We start from the raw sequence: 16,216 nt of genomic DNA on the forward strand, positions 1-16,216 counted from the left end.
AAATCTTTTAAAAATGCAACTATATTGTGTGATTTAACATCTATCTTGATATTCCAGGTCCTTTGGCGCCAGTTTCTCAAATTTAAGGAGACAGAGCTGCCAGCAAAGGAAGCCGACAAAAATCGCTCTAAACATATTTACAAGGCTTTTGAGGTAAAGACGATGCAGCATGTGGTAGAGAACTTAATCTTTACATGGCAGCAATTACAGTACATTGAATACGTGATCAAAGATCTTGAACTTTTACTTTTTACTTTTTTAGTATAACTACAAATAGAAATGGTTTTAATTGGTATTATATGGGTTTTGCTTGCTTGCTCTGATTAATGCACTCCTTACCTGGTTATTTGACTTTCATTTACATCTTTTTAGCATTTAGCAGACTCCCTTATCCAGACTGATTTATATTCATCTCATTTTATACAACTGAACAATTGAGGGTTAAGGGCCTTACTCAAGGTCCCAGCAGTGGCTGCCTAGTGGCCCTAGTGTTCAAACTCGCAACCTTCTGACCAGTAGTCCAACAGCTTAACCACTGAGGTACCAGTTCCCCACTGTTGAGAGTGCAAGAGCTTCATCTAGTGGAGAGCTTTATCTAGGCAGAAGGATGAGCTTCATCTAGGCAGTTTTTTTAGGCGGCTCCAGCTTTGTTTGGGGTTTTTTTTTCAGTGACCAAATACTGATGAAACTTGTTTTGATAGCTTCTTGGTCTGCATGATACTGTTTTTTGATCCCAAAAAATCTTACACACAATTGTCATTATATTGTGATCATGTAACTCTTCCACTACAAATTCTTATAAGCTGTTTTGTAAAAACTTTGTTTTAATTTATTATATTGCAGCATGTGGAAAGGGGTGAATACAGACACATATTAATTCTGTATCTTATGAGAGTAAATACCATGTAACACCAATAGTTATATCATTAATGATATATGTATCATTATATTTTTAGAATTTGCATTCTGCTTGACAGTTTGTGTTTGTATCTACAGGGTGCAGTGCAGTCTGGTCAGGTTAAGGTTCCACCTGGTTACCACCCCATCGATGTGGAGAAGGAGTGGGGTCGACTCCATGCAGCCATACTTGAGCGAGAGAGACTGCTCAGAAATGAGTTTGAACGGTGAGAGCGCTAATTTACGCATCTTCACATTAAAGTATGGATATAAAACAAAAATTACTGGTGCATCATTTTTAAAATGTCTGCATTACTTTTGCAAACTGGAAACTAGAATGGAATTTCTTTCCTTTTATAAAATGTGCATGTTTTAATATTCCCTTGTTGCCTTTAGCAAGATTATAGCTGGTAAAAGACTGTTGCCCCTTTGCAGTGAAGAAAACAAAAGGACTTTATTCTGTTTATGCTTCATAATCACATCATTAAATGGGTTTCTGGAATATCAGAATAAACAAGTACCATGTTTTAGAAGAGCCTCCCCTTATATCACAAGACAGTGAGTCTGCTGCTTTTGAGAAAGAACTCAGTGTAGATGTCAAAGGGATAGAGAGAAAAAGAAAGCTTAAGCTGTGCCGCAGAACTGAGAACAAATCAAAGAGCACGGCGAAGACTGTTGTTAAATGGCGTTTGTGAATTACAGTCATGGACTGGAATATCTGCTTCGGCAGAAAAGAGCGTAAGTCTTTGATGATGTATGTGCTGTAGTTGTTGCTGCGTTAATGTTTTGCATTTTCGTGGTTTAGTTTAGTGATATAAAAGGAAATGCCATGTCAGGAAAATAATTAACTGAGTTGGCAACAGTAATTCCATCCTGTCCCTTATTATTTTCTTAATGCACTACAGCCTGTCATAGAGAGTTGTGAACATCGCAGTCATGCATGTGTGTGTACTGTGTGCAGCTTGGAGCGACTCCAGAGGGTCGTCAGTAAGGTTCAGATGGAATCAGGTGTGTGTGAGGAGCAGCTGAACCAGGTGGAGACACTGCTGCAGACGGTACGACACACAAGCATACACTTCTACTAATACACTTTTAAATATATATATAAATAAATATATTTTTATATATACAAATATATATATATATATATATATATTTAAAAGGCTATATTCATTTCCATAATGGCAGGATGTGCGCTTGCTGGGAGCTGGAAAGCCTGCACAACATGCAGCAGAGATCGACGCAGACCTGGATAAGGCTGAGAGCATGATCCGCTTCCTCTTCAATGATGTGCAGTTGCTGAAGGATGGGCGCCATCTGCAGGCAGAACAGATGTACAGGCGGTCAGTATAATCTATAGTTGTATTTTATCTCAGAGTGCTAGAAGATAAAACTGTACAACACAAACATGACTTCAGGTATACAGTGAACAAAATACAGAATGAGCTCAGATACATATTTATACATTTAACGGTATTTAAACAGTATTAGACACCATTCATAATTTCAAGGAACTTGTGAACATAATTTGATCACTGATTTGCAAATTTAGGTATTTTATTTCATGATTTTTTATTTTTATATTTTTTGTTTTATTATTATTATTATTATTTATATTTTTTGTTAAACTTTTTTTGTTTTATTTTATTCTATTTTTTAACTCACAAATCCTTTTATTCATCATTATGTAGACATTTATTTTTTTTCCTATTTTCAAAATTTTTCTAAATGTTTACAAATGATGTTAAAAATTATATTAGATTATTCTTACCAATTGAATTTCCAACATAATTGGTTCATATTATTAAAATAAAAATGTTTACCTAGTAGTGTTCATGGACATATGACTCCCATACTAATATTTCACTTGCTGCATGTTTCCCTCAGGGTATACCGTCTCCATGAGCGTCTGGTTAACCTGCGTAGTGAGTATAACCTGCGTGTGAAGTCTGGTGTGACAGTGTCTCAGGTGCCCCTCATGCAGGCGACCATGTCTCCAAGCTTGCAGCAGTCGCCTCAGCGTGCACGGCCCGAGCTGGATGAAGTCACCCTCCGCTACATCCAGGACCTGCTGGCCTGGGTGGAGGAGAACCAGAGACGCATGGACAATTCAGAGTGGGGAGCAGACCTGCCTTCTGTTGAGTCTAATCTGGGCAGCCATCGTGGACTACATCAGTCTATCGAAGACTTTAAATCTAAGATTGACCGTGCTCGAGCAGATGAGGTGAGTTTGATGATTTCTGTGTGGTAGTACAGTGTTCTCTATCAGTCTTATCTATGGTGGTGAATGAGTGTATGGAAATTGGTGGATTGTTGTCATCTTGTATCTTGTACTAGAAAATACTTAATAATAATAATTATATATATATATATATATATATATACAGTGTTGCTAAATAATATGTAAAAAATTTCCCAGATTTATACCACAGCACTGTTGAATTTTCCAATCTAAATTGGACTAATTGGACCTGCAAACATTGTGTTTTTTTTCTAGTAGTCACCGAATTAAATCTGTCTAAATTAATGTCTTTCTTCATGTTGTCTCTTCAGAATCAGTTAACCCCTGCCAGTAAACAAGCATACAGAGATTACCTGGCCAAGCTGGACTTGCAGTACAACAAACTTCTGGTAGGTCTTCAGCTGTAAGCACATGCAATTCTACAAAGTCTTCTCTTTATTAGAGTACAGTGAACATTTGATTAGATAAGAAATACATTTTTTATGAATTAATCTTTTGCTGTCTTGCTTTCTCTGCTAGAATTCTTCAAAGGCCCGGCTGCGCAATCTGACCGGACTACACGCTTTTGTTGTAGCTGCCACTAAAGAGCTGATGTGGCTCAATGAGAAAGAGGAGGAAGAGGTGAACTATGACTGGAGTGACCGCAATACCAACATGACCGCCAAGAAGGATAACTACTCGGTAAGACCAAATACGTATGTAATCTAGTGCTTATGAGTCATTATCACCTGTAGTGGTGTAATTATCTCTCAGGTACTGACCCTTTTTAATAGCATAAAGATATATGTTCAGAGAATAGAAAGCACTAGCAGGGTGTCTGCTACACTGCTCAATGCTGTAAAGGAATAAAAGATGAAAGTGATTTTAGTAATATGTGAAAATGAAAGGAGTGTGTAACCGAGGTCATGTGACAGGGTCTGATGCGGGATCTGGAGCAGAGGGAGAAAAAAGTGAATGCCGTTCAAGCAACTGGAGACAAACTGTTGAAGGAAGGCCATCCAGCTCGGAGCACAATAGAGGTAAGACACCTTGCTATAAACTGTGTCAAGTCAAGTGGCTTTGTTGTCATTTCAACTATATACAGCAAGTATAGTACAAAGTGAAATGAAACAGCGTTTCTGCAGGACAGGGTGCTACATACAGTAAAACCAACAGAGAACTACATGCAACGTGCAAAATCTATATGCCTTATAGGTAACAAAAAATAATAGGGGTGTCAGTAAATATAATAGATTTCAGATGTTATCAGTAGAAACTGCACACACTAAACCTCTTTTTGTACTTTTTCTCTCCAGGGGTACCTTTAACTGTAAAAAAACAACAATAATTCAATCATTTTATGAATATAATTTAAGTTAAAATGTGGTCCTCATGTAGATTTTTCACCAGAAGAATACAGTTGGTCCAAGTTGACATTATTTTTATGCCTACTTGTTTTTAAGTTATAAAATTTTAGATTGAAACCATTCAATTCCAGTGTCCTATCAAACAGACAAATAACAGTAATATAATTCAAATATTTTGGTAAGGGTGGGTTGTGATATTAGACATAAGGAGTGTTTCCTTTCCACTTCTGCCTCTTATTAGGGGTAAATTTAAAATTTGCAATTATGCAGTTTACTGAATTGAATTTCATTGAATTTCCACCCACTAATAAAATTTACAAACTACAGACCCCCCCAGCTATGGTTTCCCCAGAGCCCACTTTGAGTAACCACTGGTTTATGTACAAGAGATGTAGGGGATCAAAGTTTTTAATATTGTTCCACATCTAGTGAGAGGCACTTACTTTATAGCACTACTTCACCTTAGTTCACCTTTTATAAAGCACAATCATTAATGATCTTTTTCTCCTCTTCACAGGCCTTCACTGCAGCTCTGCAGACTCAGTGGAGTTGGTTACTGCAGCTGTGCTGTTGTATTGAGACTCACCTCAAAGAGAACACTGCCTACTTCCAGGTATCTACTATAGACTTAATTCAGTGTTATTCTGGATTTTATATGCTGTTTTTAAAGGCTGTCGGTTCTAAAATTATTTTGCACTCTGTTCAAAGTTCTTTGCAGATGTGAAAGAGGCAGAGGAGAAGATGAAGAAGATTCAGGAGTCAATGAAGAAGAAGTATGTTTGTGACCGCTCCATTACTGTCACACGTCTGGAGGACCTTCTGCAGGATGCTGCGGTGGGTACCCTACATTTCCATGTATTCATCTAGCAGATGTTTTAGCATATCAACAGCGAGGCTCCAGGATTTGAACTCTCAACATCTCAGTCAAGATCACAGAATCTATTTTTGCTGAGTCAACAGTTTTAGACTTAAATTTCGTAGCAACTTTCTTTTAAATGCTATATCATTTATGATGACATACTCATCGCAAATAATCAGTTCTAGGTATAAACAGGTTGAAATATAGTCCCTGTGACTCTAATGACCTATAATTCTATTGAAGCTTGATGCGTTTCAAGAATGTGGAAACTTTCACCAAAGTAATATAATGTTATCTGTTTTGGCCGACAGGATGAAAAGGAACATCTTGCGGAGTTTAAGACCCATCTGGATGGCCTAAACAGGAGAGCCAAGAATATTATCCAGCTAAAACCCAGGAATCCTGCCACTCCAATTAAAGGCAAACTGCCCATTCAAGCTGTGTGTGATTTTAAACAAATGGAGGTATGAAAGAGAGCCTTACTAATGTCAAGAAAAAAGTGAAGTAATGACTTTATAGCTGCTTTATGATAAGTAATAACTAGTACCACTAATGTTTCACAACACTAATGAATAGAGAGAAAGTACAAAATATCATTATTTAATAAAAATAATAATAATAACAAAAATAACAGCATGCCTGTGTGCTTATGTGGGATTCAAACTCTTATAGCACAGCATATGTTTTACCAAAAATACTTTTGATTAATATCATGCATTACTTAGGATGGTTCAGCTCCTTTGCTGATGTGGTCCATGTGTTGTTCTAGATTACAGTACACAGGGGAGATGAATGTGTGCTGCTGAACAATTCCCAGCCCTATAAGTGGAAGGTGAGGAGCTCGAGTGGAAATGAAGCCACAGTGCCGTCCATCTGCTTCATCGTCCCACCTACCAACAAGGAAGCTGTGGAAAGCAGCTCTGGGTAAAGCTTTACTTTTGTTTCAATTCTCAAGTAAACATACAATTCTCTTACATTAGTTATTATATGTGACATATTCTGGTGGTGGTGATAGTTGCTGTTTAACAGGATTAGTAATTATCAGTTTATTTGAAAGCATGTTGTGATCTGTTATATTGCGGTGCTTTAGTCTAGATGCAAGTCTGCAGAAGCTGATGATCCTCTGGCAGAAGTTGCATGTGGACATGAAGAGTCTGCTGTCCTGGCAGTATCTCATGAGAGACATTCAGTTCATCAATTCATGGAACTTCATCATGGTTAGAAACTTTACATTAAGCAAATTCTATATTGATGTTATTTATTATGGTTTTTTGTTTTAAACCACAGCAATGTTGACTTCTCAAACCTGATTGGTCAGAGGGTAATATTTATATGTTATTGTTTCTATAGTAACAATATGGGTTCAGTACCTAGAGTAAACCTGAAAAAATGAGGTTATTCTTTGATTACTTGAAAAATGTCATCATTGGCAAATTGCTGTGGTATAAGAGGAACATCATCCTGTCATTATTTTATTTTATATTTTTCCCCCAACTCTGTTCCTAAAATCTTCATTTCAAAGAAATGACTTCACCATAATGGACCACTTTTTTTGGCACATGTTTTCACTGTTCAGAACCAGTGGTGGCTGTTACTTTTCTGGTTCATAACAGACATAAATGTTATTTTGTGAATACTATCTGCTATCTGGAAAGATAATTATATGAAATCGTGGTTACAGAATCGTGGTTACATTTACATGTCTTTATTATTTCTGTGACTTCAGTTCAAGACTCTGAAGGTGGAGGAGTACCGTCTGACTCTTAAAAAGTTGGAGCAGCACTATCAGATCTTCATGCGTGACAGCCAGGATTCTGAGCTGTTCGGCGCAGACGAGCGCATGCAAGCTGAGAGTGCTTTTAACAATGCCACACAGCACTACGACAACCTGCTGCGATCTGTAGAGCAAGGTGAGTAAAGGATCAGGTTCCATAACATACTCCAGTCCACTTCTTAGACTTCTCAGAAGGTTTCCTTAACTAACATTATTTACTTATGAAATATTAACTTATTTAAGCATCAGTAAGCTGCACATAATATTAAATAGCAGGTTAATACAAATATTAATTAACATTTTGTTTAAACGGAAGGAATGTTGGTAAATGCAGGTGTATTAATCTTAATGTGCTGAAGTGATTGGTTCATCCGTGTAAGTCACTGTGTTAAATAAATTTAGGGAAACCTTGTCGAAAACTTTATCAATTCATATGTGTAAAAGGATTGTTATATCTCAGTAAAAAAAACAACAAAAAACTGGTATCTAGAGTGGTGTAAACATTGACTATTTTATTGAGAACGTCTATTTTTCGTTGCAGTACCGCTACATTACCACTGTGCTATAAGCAGGGAGTTCATTTTCCTTACTTTGTTGTTAATCACATTTATAGTGGAAAATGTAACCAGTCTAATCTCCCTGATTATAGCACTTTAATTCACGCATCAGACTGTAACTGTACATTTCATCTTTCAGAACCTCTCTCCACTTCCAAAGACAAAGTTGCTGGTAATGATTACAGCTTAGGTTGGAAATTTGACTAACTGCATTTCTCGTCAACCTTACTATCATGTTCTGTTATTTATTTATTTATTCATTTATTTATTTATTTATTTATTCATTTATTTATTTTTATTTGCATCCACATATTAGTCATTCATTCCATTGTTTGTTTGTGTGTTTTCCCAGTTCTTTATCAGGCAGCATGGCTACTTGCTACACACTTTCTTTTATTATACAGTGTGTTTCAATTTATGTTTTGCATGAGGCTTACAATTTGTGAGTGAAATTGTTGCCTTGCAGAAATGCATCCTCTACAGTGGAAAAGAGTCCAGTTTCGAACAGACTTACTAATATTAAAATAATAATTTCTTCCTGATGGTGAATGAATTACCAGTCTGTTTCTATTGTGCCTTTATGCTATACATTTATACTACAATTAATGTACTTCAATATTATCTTACTGTGCTTCTCTTTTGACCATCTGAGTCAAGTTTCTTTGGTTTCCGTCATTGTCAATGAGACATGAAATATCTTTCCTATGCAGGAGAGCAGGATGAGTCTGTGTGTAAGAGCTACATTACTCAGATAAAGGACCTAAGGCTGAGATTGGAGGGATGTGAGTCTCGCATGGTCAGCCGTCTCAGGCAGGCGGTGGACAAAGAGCCTCTCAAAGCCTGTGCCCAGAGGACCACTGAGCACAATGTATGCTACACTTTATACTATTTTAAGCATTGATTTGTGGAAAATTATTAGTGGCAGTTTGCGATAACTCAGGTGTCACTTTGACCCAAAGAGTCAAGTTTTGACTGAAATAGTTGTTTCTGCCAATAACTCGACCTAACTTAATTATAAATGTTTGTAATCCATTCAAATTTTATTATTTATACCGCTTTTAACATGCTTTGATCACGTTGGATAGTTACATAAGTCTAATCCATTCATCAGATATCGGCTGTCAGAATGTCTGCAATGCTCCTGAACCACAATGTAGCGCAGGAACATTGCAGTGTAGGTAAAAAATGGCTGTGATCTGGTTGTAAAAATGATAGAACTTTTAGAGTCACATAAATAGTCAGAAATTCAGATAGAGAAACAAAATTCAGTTCAGGAAAGTCTGTGGTTTTTAGAACAATATACAGTAGAGAAAGTCAGAGTTTCTCCATTTGAATGGTTTTCTCAGACCATCACATTTAACAAGAAGCAAAGCAAAAGATCTGTTATCATGTTTTTTGTTCTACCAAAGATATGTACATAAAATCTTTAGTTGTTTCTATATGAATCAAACAAATCTGTGTACCGTTGTTTTTTAAACAACCTTAATGTTGCATCGTAAAAAATGAATGAAAAAGTAAAGAGATAGATAGATGAGAGAGAGAGAGAGAGAGAGAGAGAGAGAGAGAGAGAGATGAACAATCAATGTAGGTATAGACTAAAAACATTTGTACCAGTTTGTACACATTTGACCAGAACATGGACCCCCCCAGAGGTCAGCATAGCATCCAAATAAAGGTCATTTTTGGTTAGATTAATGCTCTGAACACATTTATCTAATACTGAAACCATGATAATTTAATCATCTTAATCATACCACCTTTATGTTCCACTAATACATCTGCATAATTTCATAGATATTAACCTTCTATTCTTTATGTTTTCCAAACAGAATATGCAGTCTGAGCTGGAAGACATAAAGAAAGACCTAGATGCAGTGGTAAAGCAGAGTGAGGCAGCACTGGCTTCCTCTAAGCAGGCCACGTCGGCACCTGTCCTACGCTCAGAGCTGGACATCACCATGAAGAAGATGGCACATGTTTACAGTCTCTCATCTGTCTACTTGGACAAGTTAGTCATTATACATATTTTTAAGTAAAAAAATGACAAAGAAATGAATTGTTTTTATGTAAATGTCATGCTAATCTTTTTCATTTATTTCAGGCTAAAGACCATTGAGTTGGTAATACGCAGCACACAAGGGGCTGAAGATGTTCTCAGGAAGTATGAGAACCAGCTTCGTGATGTCCACAAAGTGCCAGCCAGTGAGAAGGAGCTGGAGTCCAACCAAGCACAGCTAAAGGTGTAGTATTACTATGTGACTACTGAGAGAAATTATTCAGTATAAACTCACAAGATGGCTAAGAGAAGAGACGTGCCATGTTTAGGTCAATAATAAACTGCTGTTTTTCTTTCAAATCTAGAAACTATGCTCAGAAGCGGAGTCTGATAAACCAGTGTTTGACCGTCTGGAGGCTGAGCTCCAAGATGCCTTGGCGGTAAATGAGCGAATGTCTCGTGTACATAGTGAGCGGGATGCTGAGCTGGATCACTATGTGCAGTTAGTCACAAGCCTGAAAGAGCGCTGGCAGGCTGTGTTTGCCCAGTTCAAGCTGCGCCAGAGGGAACTGGACCTACTGGGTAGGCAGATGCAGAACTACAGACAGAGCTATGACTGGCTTATTCAGTGGATTACAGATGCCAAGCAACGGCAGGAAAACATCCAGGCCATGCCCATCAGTGATACCAAAGCTCTTAAAGAACAGCTGGCCCAAGAGACGGTATGTAGCATGAGTCCTTATTAGAGGTCTTCAGAGCAGAGTGCATAAGCAGGTAGTTTGTCATGTTTGTCGTAATTACATTTCTTCCACAGTGTTAATTAATTTTCTATAACAGTAGCTCTGATAGTAGACTTGAAGGATGGTGTTCCTTCTATTATATTATTGTTTGTATATTAACAACTAACACAGAGACTTATACGGTGAATGCTAACTAGTGATTTCTGATACTTGATACATGAAACATTACTTAGCTCATTTTTAAGCTTTTTACTCTGAACAATTGCTATGAACAGAAACTCCTGAAGGAGATTGAAAACAACAAAGAAAAAGTGGACGAATGTCAGAAATATGCCAAGGCCTACATTGATACAGTAAAGGTAAGGAGAAAAAGATTCCTGACCCTTTTTTTCCCCGCATTGATATCAGGATTTTAACAGCATATTTAAAATCATGTTCCTTCCTAGGATCATGAACTTCAGCTGGTAACATATAAAGCATTGGTGGAGCCTATTCCCTCACCTCTGAAAAAAATCAAGGTGGAGTCTGCATCAGACAGCATTATCCAAGAGGTATTTTCTATACAATTTTTCTACACCAGTTTGTTGACTTTTTCTTGAAAAGGTAAAAAACGTATTTGAAATGTGTTGTGAATTATCTTCCAGTATGTCACTCTCAGAACACGCTTCAGCGAGCTGTTGACTCTGGCGAGCCAGTATATTAAGTTTATCATAGACACCCAACGACGCCTAGAGGATGAAGAGGTAAGAGTCAAACAGCCTCAAAAGGCAAACAGTCGAGTCACATATAGTGTCTTGTGTACGTGTTCACCCTCTCGAATTGTATTATGGGCTACTCTATGAGGATTCATGACTTATATATATATATATTCAAAATGAAATCTATTTCAGTTCCTGCTTTTAACATTACAAAATGTGACAACATTTCAAGGGGTGAATACTTATGCAACTTAAGCTCTCAAATGTTTTTTTTTCTACATCCTGAGACACAGTTTCAATTAGAATTCATTTCAGGTGGATTTCAGAATTAAGTTACATTAGACCATATTTTTTGTATATCTATATAGTTTAAGAGTTATACATTTATTGTACTTGCCAAATGTAAGATAGCAAAGATAGTGAGAAAAGGTGCTCACCTAGGATATGAGTAATGCTAAATGCTAGTGGTGCAGCACATTCCATTTCCCCAACTCTTTCTATCTCTCATTATCTGTCTACAAATATAGAGGGGTGAATGCCCTGTATCTCTGACACAAAACAAAGCTGAAGTATTTGCCGATAGCGCTCAGCCTGAAGCAAACTCTAAAATACCATCTGTCAAATACAGCATGCACTTTACAAACCAGCAGACACCATTAAACACTGGATGGTGTGATAGTCCCTTTTCTCTGAGTTTTATTTGTTGAGAAATCTGAAATAACACTTTTTTTCTCCTTTGCTTGTGCTCTTCTGTTTTTCAGTTCTAGAAAGCTTCAGGTTGAATGCCACATTTTCTCTATAAATTATTTTATGAGAAGCACAATTTTGTTCTTTACTCCTTTTTCCTTTCTAACTTGCATTTCTGCTTGTTTGCTTCTCTATATGGCTTGCCAGTGCTTTATCATGATGAATGTTTGTCATGTTTGGGCACAATTGAGGTAAATTTTGCACCGCATCGTCATCCTATTTGAATAACCCATTTAGCACATAACAGACTCTCACAATGATACATGACTCTTTTGTTATATTGTCCGAATGAAATAAATACAGCTACAATCCAACCAGTCAGAGTCATGCACCCTATGACATTCATCAGATGCCTTTTTTTTTCAATGTGTTCTGCAGTAGCCCTATTTCCATGCTTTCTTTGCTGCATCACTAGACTGATGAAATTAGGCTTGATAATTGCATAATATGAACAAAACCAAATTTATCAGTTTTTAGCACTTTTATACTTTTGCATTTTTGTTGTGCTTAGTAATGCTTGGCTTTCTTTTCCACTACTGAACTGAAACTTTATTTCTGTTTATTCACAAGTTTAAATTATAATGTAAACTGTACTCTTTTCACATTTACACATTATATTACACATTACATATCTCTTATTCGGAGTTCTAGAAAGGAGCTAGGGAATCATGTTACGTTTTGTGATTATTTTCCAAGCCATCCCTCGGAGTAACACCTCAATAGCATGATGTCATTCAGTATTCCAGTTGTTTTATTGTGCTGTGAAGTGATTGTGTCTCATTATTTGTGCCATTAAAGTGATTGAAGCGAACCCTTTTACCAATTAACACTCCACCTATTAAATAAATAGGTTTTTTTTAATTATTATTATTACTTCACAATTTTGTACTTACAAATTTCTTTAATTTGTAATTAGATATAACACACATATATAAATATATAACATTGTCTTACATTACTCTTACTTCCCTGAATAACAGAAAGCAACAGAAAAACTTAAAGAAGAAGAGAGGAAAAAAATGGCAGAAATGCAGGCCGAGTTAGAAAAACAGAGACAGTTAGCAGAGTCTCATGCTAAAGCCATTGCCAAAGCTGAGCAAGAGGCTGAAGACTTGAAACTAAAGATGAAAGAAGAGGTCAGCAAAAGACAAGTCTTTGCTGTTGATTCTGAAAAACAGAAGCAAAACATTCAGCAGGAACTTCAAGAACTCAGAAACCTCTCAGATCAGGAGATTAAGGCTAAAAGCAAACAAGTTGAAGAGGTCTTGCTAAGCCGAACCAAGATCGAGGAGGAGATCCGCATAATCCGGCTTCAGCTGGAGACAACCGTGAAGCAGAAATCGACGGCTGAAGCTGAACTTCAGCAGCTCAGAGATAAAGGGGCAGAGGCGGAAAGACTTAGGAAGGCTGCCCAGGAAGAAGCGGAGAAGCTAAGGAAACAAGTGAACGAAGAGACGCAGAAAAAGCGAAAGGCAGAGGAAGAGCTAAAGCAAAAATCAGATGCGGAAAAGGAAGCTGCGAAGCAGAAACAAAAGGCCATGGAGGAGCTTGAAAAGTTAAAGCAGAAAGCAGAGGAGGCGGAAAGGCGCATGAAGCAGGCTGAACTGGAAAAGGAGAGGCAGATAAAAGTGGCAGAAGAAGTGGCCCAGAAAAGTGCTGCTACAGAGTTGCAGAGTAAGCGTCTTTCCTTTGCAGAAAAAACAACAAAATTGGAGGAGTCACTGAAACAAGAACAAGGCACTGTTATCCAACTGCAAGAGGAGGCAGAGCGATTAAAAAAGCAACAAGCCGAAGCTGATAAAGCAAGAGAAGAAGCTGAAAAGGAACTGGATACATGGAGACAGAAAGCGAACGAAGCTCTCCGTCTAAGACTCCAGGCTGAGGAGGAGGCCCACAAGAAGAGTGCTGCACAAGAGGAAGCTGAGAAACAGAAAGAGGAAGCAAAGCAAGAGGCAAAGAGGAGAGCTAAAGCTGAGGAGGTTGCACTTAAACAGAAGGAGGTTGCCGAGAAGGAGCTTGAAAAACAGAGAAAAGAAGCTGAAGAAACTGCTCAACAAAAGCTTGCAGCAGAGCAGGAACTTATCCGCTTGAAATTGGATTTTGATCATGCTGAGCAGCAGAGGACTCTACTAGATGATGAACTGCAGCGACTGAAAAATGAAGTGAACACAGCTGTGAAACAGAGACAAGAACTAGAGGACGAGCTTTCCAGAGTGAGAAAGGAGATGGAAATCCTCATACAACTCAAAGTCAAAGCTGAAAAAGAGTCCATGTCAAACACTGAAAAGAGCAAACAGCTTCTTGAATCTGAGGCAGGCAAAATGAGGGAACTTGCTGAGGAGGCTACTAAACTGAGATTAGTTGCTGAGGAGGCAAAGAAACAAAGGCAGCTTGCAGAAGATGAAGCAGCCCAACAGAGAGCAGAGGCTGCAAAGATCCTCAAAGAAAAGCTGGCTGCTATCGATGAAGCAATGCGTGTGAAAACGGAGGCTGAGATTGCTTTAAAAGAGAAGGAGGCTGAAAATGAGCGTCTGAAAAGAAAAGCTGAGGATGAAGCTTATCAAAGGAAGGCCCTGGAAGACAAAGCTGCTCAACATAAGCAAGATATTGAAGAAAAGATTAAAGAGTTAAAGACGACCTCTGATGCTGAATTAGGAAGACAGAAAGAAATAGTTGAAGAAATCATAAAGCAAAAGAAAGTGGTTGAAGAAGAGATTTATATTTTGAAACTCAACTTCGAAAAGGCATCGACTGGAAAGCAAGACCTTGAACTCGAGCTGAAAAAACTAAAGAGCATCGCAGACGAGACTCAGAAAAGTAAAGTAAAAGCAGAAGAGGAGGCAGAGAAATTAAGGAAACTTGCACTAGAGGAGGAGAAAAAGAGGAAAGAGGCAGAAGAGAAAGTAAAAAAGATTTCTGCTGCCGAAGAAGAGGCAGCAAGACAGTGCCTGGCTGCTCAACAAGAAGCTGAGCGTCTTAAAAAGGTATCCGAAGAGGTCAAACAGCAGAAGAATAATGCTGACAAGGAAGCTGAAAAACAGATCATTTTAGCTAAAGAGGCTGCACAAAGGTGTACCGCTGCTGAGCAGAAAGCTCAGAATGTCCTTGTCCAACAGAAGGAGGACAGCCTTGCTCAAACTAAGCTCAAGGAAGAATATGAGAAGGCAAAGAAATTAGCAGAGGATGCAGCAAAGGCCAAAGAAAGCGCTGAAAAAGAGGCTGCTCTATTTAGGCAAAAAGCAGATGAGGCAGAGCGTCAAAAGCAAGCTGCTGAAACTGAGGCAGCTAAACTGGCCAAAGCTCAGGAAGATGCTGAAAAACTGAGAAAAGATGCTGAAACAGAAGCTTCCAAACGTGCTAAAGCAGAAAAAACTGCATTGAAACAGAAAAAGCAAGCTGAAGCAGAGATGGCCAAGCATAAAGAACTTGCTGAGACAACCTTGAAGCAAAAATCTCAAGTTGAGCAAGAGTTAGAATCAGTAAAACTGCAACTCGACGAGACAGACAAACAGAAATCTCTTTTGGATGATGAACTAAAAAGACTTAAGGATGAAGTCAGTGATGCTATCAAACAGAAAGCACAGGTGGAAGATGAGCTCACTAAAATCAAAATTCAGATGGAGGAATTAATCAAATTGAAGATCAAAATTGAGGCAGAAAATCAGCAACTTATGAAAAAAGATAAGGAGAACACAAAGAAATTGCTTGAGGAAGAGGCTGAGAATATGAAAAAGCTAGCTGAAGAGGCTGCACGGCTCAGTGTTGATGCACAAGAAGCATCAAGACTAAGACAAGTTGCAGAGTCTGAACTTGCTGAACAGAGGGAATTAGCTGACAAGATGCTCAAGGAGAAGATGTTAGCCATTCAGGAAGCATCCAAGCTAAAAGCTGAGGCTGAGAATCTCCAGAAACAAAAAGACAAGGCCCAGGAAGAGGCCCAAAAATTGCTAGAGGCCAAAAAGGAGATGCAACAGCGTTTAGAACAAGAGACTGTGGACTTCCAGAAATCCTTAGAGGCAGAACGCAAGAAGCAGAAAGAAGTAACTGCTGAGGCAGAGAAACTAAAACTCCGGGTAATTGAGCTAAGCAATGCACAACAGAAAGCAGAGGAAGAAGCGAACAAATTCAAGAAACAGGCAGAAGAAATTAGAGTCCGTCTGATTGAGACTGAAAAGCAAACTTCGGAAAAATTCACTGTTGTCGAGAAATTGGAAGTGGAGAGGTTGGCAAGCACCAAAGAGGCAGAGGATCTGCGTAAAGCAATTGCTGAGCTTGAAAGAGAAAAGGAGAAACTGAAAAAAGAGGCAGATGATATACAAAATAAAGCAAAAGAGGTATTGTCATAATAACATACTCATTT

The 16,216-nt window shown here is 38.0% G+C and overlaps 1 protein-coding gene across 12 annotated transcripts in view; it reads left to right on the forward strand.

The window, feature by feature from the left end:
• Positions 1 to 16,216, forward strand: part of pleca (plectin a) — a 110,370-nt gene that overhangs the window by 85,304 nt on the left and 8,850 nt on the right. For 8 of the 12 annotated variants that reach the window (XM_058378329.1, XM_058378335.1, XM_058378340.1 and 5 more), the window contains 23 exons: positions 58 to 153; positions 997 to 1,124; positions 1,859 to 1,952; positions 2,086 to 2,240; positions 2,785 to 3,121; positions 3,451 to 3,528; positions 3,659 to 3,820; positions 4,054 to 4,158; positions 5,003 to 5,098; positions 5,194 to 5,319; positions 5,656 to 5,808; positions 6,114 to 6,268; positions 6,435 to 6,561; positions 7,071 to 7,254; positions 7,815 to 7,847; positions 8,386 to 8,543; positions 9,505 to 9,683; positions 9,777 to 9,915; positions 10,037 to 10,393; positions 10,687 to 10,770; positions 10,858 to 10,962; positions 11,056 to 11,154; positions 12,837 to 16,190. In XM_058378329.1, the coding sequence (XP_058234312.1) occupies positions 58 to 153; positions 997 to 1,124; positions 1,859 to 1,952; positions 2,086 to 2,240; positions 2,785 to 3,121; positions 3,451 to 3,528; positions 3,659 to 3,820; positions 4,054 to 4,158; positions 5,003 to 5,098; positions 5,194 to 5,319; positions 5,656 to 5,808; positions 6,114 to 6,268; positions 6,435 to 6,561; positions 7,071 to 7,254; positions 7,815 to 7,847; positions 8,386 to 8,543; positions 9,505 to 9,683; positions 9,777 to 9,915; positions 10,037 to 10,393; positions 10,687 to 10,770; positions 10,858 to 10,962; positions 11,056 to 11,154; positions 12,837 to 16,190 (6,504 nt within the window). The remainder of the gene's footprint in view (positions 1 to 57; positions 154 to 996; positions 1,125 to 1,858; positions 1,953 to 2,085; positions 2,241 to 2,784; positions 3,122 to 3,450; positions 3,529 to 3,658; positions 3,821 to 4,053; positions 4,159 to 5,002; positions 5,099 to 5,193; positions 5,320 to 5,655; positions 5,809 to 6,113; positions 6,269 to 6,434; positions 6,562 to 7,070; positions 7,255 to 7,814; positions 7,848 to 8,385; positions 8,544 to 9,504; positions 9,684 to 9,776; positions 9,916 to 10,036; positions 10,394 to 10,686; positions 10,771 to 10,857; positions 10,963 to 11,055; positions 11,155 to 12,836; positions 16,191 to 16,216) is intronic. The other 4 variants (XM_058378330.1, XM_058378338.1, XM_058378332.1 and 1 more) reach the window with 1 other exon arrangement.

Source organism: Hemibagrus wyckioides, linkage group LG24 (genome assembly GCF_019097595.1).
Source record: "Hemibagrus wyckioides isolate EC202008001 linkage group LG24, SWU_Hwy_1.0, whole genome shotgun sequence".
Taxonomy (NCBI): domain Eukaryota; kingdom Metazoa; phylum Chordata; class Actinopteri; order Siluriformes; family Bagridae; genus Hemibagrus; species Hemibagrus wyckioides.